This window comes from Arachis duranensis, chromosome 9, assembly GCF_000817695.3.
Source record: "Arachis duranensis cultivar V14167 chromosome 9, aradu.V14167.gnm2.J7QH, whole genome shotgun sequence".
NCBI lineage: Eukaryota > Viridiplantae > Streptophyta > Magnoliopsida > Fabales > Fabaceae > Arachis > Arachis duranensis.
This window is the reverse complement of record NC_029780.3, coordinates 16109487-16117339: the sequence shown is the minus strand read 5'-3', so window position 1 is coordinate 16117339 and position 7853 is coordinate 16109487. Positions and strand designations below refer to the sequence as shown.

Genomic DNA, 7853 nt, shown 5'->3' with positions numbered 1-7853 from the left:
GTTTGCGGCTATATGTGTTCTTTTTGTTTTATTTAGTAGCATTATATTCTGCGTACTATACCTGAATCTGAAGTTGTAAGTGGCATCATGGTGCCTCATTACACCGTTGTTTGATACCAAGTGAGTGTTATTTATTTAAAAAAAAAAAAGAAATTCTAAGGTAACCTTTTCCAATCCTTGTGTAAGCTAAGATTGATTGGGACATTGCTTAATTTATCAATGCATAATTTATTCGCAACAAATTTTATTGACATAGTGTGATCTATAGCATTTAGATAATTGTATTATATTATCTAAAACAAATATTGTCTAAGATGTATTAAACATATTTAATTTAAAATTTAAATATTGTGTCAAAATCCAAAATTATTTTAAAGATATTTAACTTTAAATAGAAGACAAATATACTATTTTATTCTCTATGTAGTAAACAAAAATAAAATAAAAATCTTTAAATTCAATTTTGAATAATAAAGAACTTAAAAGCACTGTTGAAAAAATAGCTATATTCATGCAGTGAACAATAAAAAAAAATAAAAACATTGAACCTGATTGCATTATTATTCAAGGATTTTCTTTAATAGAGATGCTAACCTTAGTTTTAATATCCATGAAGGAGATACTAGAAGAAGCATTGAGGGAAGAGCTGAAAAATCTTGAAAAATTAGTTGAGGATGACTCCATGTGTCCGAGTGAGTATCTAATTTCTGATTGAAGCTGGTTTAAAAATAATTTTGATATTGAAAAAGTGTCATGTTCCTCCTTTTGTGAGATTATAATGTACCAATATGTCATCAATGAGCCAAGAACTAACAACGAGCCATATACCTAGAACAAAAATTATGTTTAGCACCCAATATTCTTAGTATATTGATATATAATATATTCATATGCCGTTTATGTCTTAATAATATTTTAAAATATACAATTCCATGTTCTAACATTGTAAAATGGAGAAAAAAAATCTATTAAATTTTCTCACATAATTATCCTTTGAAAAATCATGTCATACGAAGATAATTTTGAAAATTGAACCTTTTTACACTATGTGATAATCATACAATAATAATATCAAAATCCATCTTTTAATTATAAAACGTTAGGGAGTAAACTACAGATAAACCAAAGTCTAAGAGGGGTTAACTTTATTTTATACTAAAAAATTGTACAATAGGAATAAGAGTACCTATAGTGGAAATATACCATCATCTCAATTGTACAAAAACAAAGAATGTTTACAAGAGAAGAAAATATGTTATAAAAAGTGCACAAATAATATAAACATACTAGCACATACCAGCACCAACATGAGTGACGAAAGTCGAAAGAGATTCATTGAATCTTCTAGAGATATGATCAACCTATGTTCTATTGATTCTGCACCGGAAATTCCATAAAATCAAATTATCTTGTATGTATAATGTGTTTATATATTAAATAATAGTGAAACTACATCTATCATAGCCACAGGTTCTTGACTTCTTGTGAATGATAAATTTCTGGCAATAGAAATTGTAATGGCATGATATTAATTAGGGTATGAAAAGATCTCTCATGAAGATTTGATATTCTTTTATTCTTAGCACCATATATTCTCATTTATTTAGTCTATTTTATTATTACTTTTATTTTAATTTGCCAATGCTTTATTAACCAAAAAAAATTAATTGTGTGAACGTAGTGATGATATAGGATTTCGTTTGAAAGAAAAATATTTATAAGAAATATTATTAAAGAAAGATTTTTTAAAAATAATCTGATTCAGAAAATATAACTTGATCAACATTAAAAGTCTTTTCTCTTAGTATATTTGTTTAAAGAAAAAAGGAAGGAAATATTTTATTACCTCTATAAGAAGTTGGTGGGCATAAACCTATGTTCAAATTTAGAATTTTTTTTAAACTAATATAATTTTTACATTTAATTATTGAAATAATATTTTTGTTCAATTTATTGTTCACCTTTATTTGTCTAAATGTCGTTTATTTTTCTTTCTCAAATTTGTGGATACAAACAACCTTTAATCAAAGATAATACATTATGATGGTAGAAACTCAGGTGCAGTCGACTTTGCGTAAAGTTGATACTTGAGAGTCGTTAAATGATTTGATTGATTTGACTAAATTTTCATCTAACGATTTTCAGATATCAGCTTCATGTGAAGTTAGCTTCATGTAAAGTCGACTTTACCTGAGTTTTCACTTCAAAGTATTCATACAAAGAAATGGAAAAAAAATATCATCCACATTATATGTAAACAAAAAAATTAGTTATTAAATTTATTATTGATATAATACATAAAATAAATACGTAAAATGCTGGTAAAATGATAGCTCTTGTTAGATGATTGGACGTACTTACAATTACAATTTGTTGGAGATGAATTATGATTTGAAAACCACTCACATAGATACACCAAAAATAACTTTTTTAAAGACTATGCATGAGAATATCACAAGTGTTCTCACTTGTGTTTTGGTTCATTCGAACTCATTATTATATAAAAAAAAAAACCAAATTTTTGAATAATATGATTCATTTTAAATAGTTTTTTTGTTTTTACATAAATTTTTTTTTTGGAGAAACACAAGATTGGACTTGACTATTTATGTTTAACAAAAAAACCAATAAAAATAGCCAAAATTAATCCTTTACATTTGACAAAAAAGAATTCATTACAAAAATTATGCATGAGTTTGCAGGTTCTATATTATTTATTAATTTGGAGGTGTTGCACAGTTTTTTTGTGCTAGTGCTATCTTGATAAATCTATGGAATGTCACCCAAGTTGCTGCTTTCATTAGTTATGCATTGGATATGCCAACTAATGAAAGAGAAAAGCGACATTACAGATGCCAACATTTGATACCTTGAAGTTGTTAATAACCTACTTTCTATACTGTTTTGATGAGGATAATGGTCTAATACAACTAGTTCTGATAAAGTCAAAAATAGAAGCACTACTTTTTATTCTTGAAATGACCCAACAAACAGTATGCCATCCAAGATGAAAAATTCAGCCTTGAGAAATTGTTACAAAATAATGGTGGAAAGATACCCACTGATGAATTTGTTAGCGTGAAATCCCGTAACAAAGAGGAATTATGGAGCGTGACATGGGAGGCAACAAATTGCAGCAGAGCTTCTTGGAGAAGATGAAATTGGTAGCAACAGCAAGAAAGAAGAATAGGCGTAGAAGGGGAGAAATTATGATGTTGCTCAAAAACCGAGTGTTAAAATAACATCATCACCGGACCAAATAACATTACCACCGGCGAAAATCCAGACGAAGGCGAGGAAGCAGGCTAATGGAGGCAACAACTGGATGGAAAACGGCAAAGAGGCAAGTAGCATATTAGAAAATAGAGTTCTCTCATCGCATCATTGGGTCCCTCATCCAAATCGCTACGTCGCCAGAGCACCAACACGGATAGAATCGTGGGAAGAAGACGAACTGAACTAAGAAAGAGAAGGAAAAGTGGCGATACAGAAAGGAGGAATGGGACCTGAGACGACCAACTGGAGCACGAGGAGCCACAAGAGAGTAGAAGATGGATAGCATCGCAGATAAAGGAGAAGAACCGACCAACGAAACTAGGCAACCAGCGCCTCTGGCTCGAGGAAGAAGGAGATCAATGCAGATCTTCTAAGTTGGGTGGGACCAACTACTGGTTGCGCAAAGGAAGCTCACGATGGAAAGGAAGCTCATGGCGAGGAGGAAGCTGATGCCGAAAGTCGAACAGAGAAGACGACAACAACGAGTCCGACGACCAGCAATAGGACCTGTTGTTTTTGCCGCCGGTGATGACGAGCGCAACAAAAGCTTGGACTGAGTGCGAGACAACAATGAGACAAGGAGTGACAATGACGACCAATCCCGAGACCTACTATTTCTGCTGCTGACGACGACGATAGTAGGAAAGCCGCACGAGAACAACTGAGTGCGAGACCAGAGACAATGAAAGAGACTGGAGCCGAGAGAGCAACGAGGAGCTTGAATGCGACATCGGAGATAGTGAGAGAGACTGGAGGCGGGAGTAGTGAGCCACAGTGAGAGAAATGACAGAGAGCTTCAGTGAGAGGGTGACACTGAGAGAGGAGAATGTGAGAGCTCAGTAAAGAATGCTAAATCACATCGTGTTTTGAAAAAAGAAAAACAAAAACCAAAGACCCGGCCGGTTATGTGAACCCGGTCCGAATTGTAAATTCAGACTGAGTTATGTAAACCGTCCGAATCCAGCTGGATCTAAAAAAAACTTTAAAAAATAACTCCGTTAGGGAGACAATGAGAAATCTTAACAATGTGAATAATGAACTTCTAATTAGGCCCAACACAAGGAAAGTAAGAAATCCAAATAGTTATTTAAAAAAGTAACCATCCCAACTCTAATTTATCAAAGGAATTCACCGAAACACTTTTTTCCCCCCAAACCGTATGCCACCCCACCCTCATCAATCATCCCATCTCTCCGGGTGTTAGAACTCACTAACCAGCCATCATCATCCACCCCCTGTAACCCCCTCCCCCATCACTGTCGCGGGATCGTCATCAAACAACCATCCACGTAGTTATTAAAATAATCATCCAATTACCTAGTGAAATGACCATCCATCATTTGTTAATTGTATATACTTAAATTGAATCAAACAAAATAACCATCCAATTAAGAATTAAAATAACCATCTACATATCTAGTGAATTGAACATCCAGCACATTTGTGGGGGTGGAGAGAGTCGACGTCGACGCATGGAGACAAGGGAGGAGATCCGGTGACAAAGCAGCCACGCAACGACAACTTTGGCTAGGCGAGGTTGCGAATCTGCTCCGTGGGATTCAAACTTGAATGCGCAGCGGTCTGAGATGGAAGAGGAGGAGAAGTCGAATCAGCGAGAGGAAGGGCTGTGCACAAATGCCACGATGGGAGACGGTGGCCTGCGGTGGGGCCTGCATGGCTGGCGCGTTGGTCGGCTGCGCAAGGGACGCAATGTCCGCGAAGAGGGTGCCTACTCGGACGTTCACGGAGAGCTGGGCGCCATTGGCTAGTGTTCTGGACAGCGGCGACTGGTATTCTTGGCGGCAGCGGTTGGTGTTCTTGGCGGTGGCGGACCGGAGATATGGGAAGAGAATGGCGAGAGGAAGGCTCTGCAAAACGAAAATCATACGCGGAGAAGGGAGATTACCGTATACGTAACTGCATTACCATTTGTAAATCCTTATTTTTTTAAAATTCAAAATTCGAAATTATAGAAAATAATTAAATTAATTATCATCTAATTTTAATTTTTGTTTTAATTCTATTATTTATATTGTTCACTAGACTCATTGTCTCCCTATACTTTTTCTAGTTAAAAATAATGTTATATGATTAATAAATTTTATTATTTTTTATTAATACTTGATTAATTCTAAATTTTAAAGAATAAAATTTCAATTATGAACTTTAAATCTTAAACTAATAATATAAAAATAAAATATTAACTCAAAGTGTTAGCTAATATTAATAAAAAAATGTTAACCTTATAACATTTTTTGTTAGTTAATATTTTATTATTGAAAATTTGACAATAATCTCCCACCTAATCGATGACATGTCATCATGTCATGTTTTTTTATGCTCTTCATACAAGAAATTGATAATTAGTGTTTAAATATTGAATGTTTTTTGTGCTTAAATAGTATATTTCTTTGATCTTGTAATTTTATAAATTTTGTAGGAAATAATAGAAAAAGAAGCAATAAAAGCACTAAAAGAAGAATCAGACTCCCAAGGTGGCAAAAGAGTTAGAAACAGACTCAAGGAGGAGCAAAGAGGATTTGCAACCCTGACCTCTTTACACTCCAACAAGAATAACTCGAGCTACAAAACTCCAAATGAGGTGATTCTAGTGGCATTGAAAAGTAGACATCTAGAACTTTCCAAGCATATATGGCACTGCAAGGTGGACACTAAATCTGAGGGAGAAAACTTGCCCCAAAAGTGTAAATATGAACATAGTATCAAACTGCAGTAAGGCCAGCTGACCTCTTCACCTTCCAAGGAGAATAACTTGAGCTATAGAGATTTGAATGATGCGCTTTCAATTTCATTGGAAAGTAGACATTCAGAGATTTCTAACGATATATAATAGTATGGGGTGAATATCAAGTTTGGGCCTCAGAAGTTGGCGCTAACTTTGGCCTCCAAACAGCCAGGGTTCACTAAAGTGAAGGTGGCATTCACTAAAAAGAACGTTTTCGGCCTCCAAACCAACGTGACCATGCCTTCTTCAAAGGACCATAACTTGAGCTACAGAGATTCAATTGATGCGCTTTCAGTTGCGTTGGAAAGCTGACATTCAGAGCTTTCCAACGATATATATCAATCTATATTTGGTATGAAATTAAAGCACAAGTAATAGGTATCTTTAAGGCCCAAAAACCACACTCAAACAAAGAAAGCAGCGCTCACTAAGGGAGGCAACGTAGTGCTTAACAAGGTGCGCAACAATTGAAGCACCAAGGACACAGCAAGGCGCATGCCAAGGAGCAGTGTTCACTAAAGTGAATGCCACGTTCACCAATGTGAACGTTTTCGTGACTTTGGCCCATAGAAACAATTGCCGCAACACGAGGGCACCAAGGAGCAACGTTCAAACAAGTGAACGCTATGTTCACTAAAGTGAACGTTCTCGTGATTTTGGCCAAGGAACCAAAGGCGCGCATCAAAGACACAAGGGGCAGCGTTGGGTGAGTAAACGTAGCGTTCACTAATGTAACGCTAATGAAGAAATGCCCACCAAGGAAGCACGTGAGGAAGCATGCTTGGAGCTAGTGAACGTAGCGTTCATTAAAATGAACTAAACGCTCCACTGGAGCTTGAATCAAGTGCCATTTGGATCCATTTCAAGGCCAAACCAAAAGCTGGCTCAAATTCCAATTCAAGCCCATATACATACCAAAGCAAGCAAAACCCATGGACATCACTCAAAGGCACAAGAAACAGTTAGATTAAGAATTTCATTTAAATTGTAATTTATTTTCAATTTAAATTTAATTTTTATTTTGTAAAGCCTATAAAAAGGCATCAGTTTCATTTCATTAGGGAGATTAGGGGGCTGGTTCTGCTAGAGAGCATTAGGAGTAAGAGTAGAAGTAGAATAGAAAGCTCTCTTGAAACACTTTTATTTTTCTGCAACTTTACATTTCAGTGCTAAATTCAATTTGGCTTATGCAATTTTAGTTTCTGATAATTCTCTTCTACAAATTTCCCTTTCTGCAATTTTCCAATTCAATTTACATTGAGCTTGATTTTAATCTTCTGTTTCTATTGCTTTCTGTTCTCATTGATTACAATTTACTTTTCTGTAATTTAAGTCTTCCGCAATTGCTCTACGTTCTGATTTACTACTTCATTTAATTTTCCCTGCACCCAAATTCCCTTTACATTTGATGCACTTTACTTTCCTTGCTCTTTAAGCTTCTGTTGATTTATATTCTGCACTTTAAATTCCTTGTCATTTACATTCTGTTGTTCAATTTCACCCAATCCATCACTGTTAGCTTGACTAAACTAATCACCTCACTAAAGTTGCTTGATCCATCAATCCCTGTGGGATCGACCTCACTCTTGTGAGTTATTACTACTTGATGCGACCCGGTACACTTGTCGGTGAGTTTGTGTGGAATCATTTTTCCCTCATCAAATTTTTGGTGTCGTTGCCGGGGATTGATATAGATTGACAATGATTAAGTGGGTGAGAAGTCTAGATTAAGAATTTTCTTTGTTTTTGTTCTTTTAATTTTCTGATGCCAAGGTGTTTGAGTTATTGCCTCACTAAGAAATTCTCCTCTACGATATGAATTTCAATTTTC

The 7853-nt window shown here is 35.0% G+C and overlaps 1 protein-coding gene across 1 annotated transcript in view; it reads right to left on the bottom strand.

The window, feature by feature from the left end:
• The window catches only part of LOC107464915 (histidine kinase CKI1-like), a 5385-nt gene extending 4701 nt beyond the window's left edge, over positions 1–684 (bottom strand). The window contains exon 1 of the mRNA XM_052254208.1: positions 595–684. Within this exon, the coding sequence (XP_052110168.1) occupies positions 595–684 (90 nt within the window). The remainder of the gene's footprint in view (positions 1–594) is intronic.
• Positions 685–7853: the final 7169 nt, after the last annotated feature.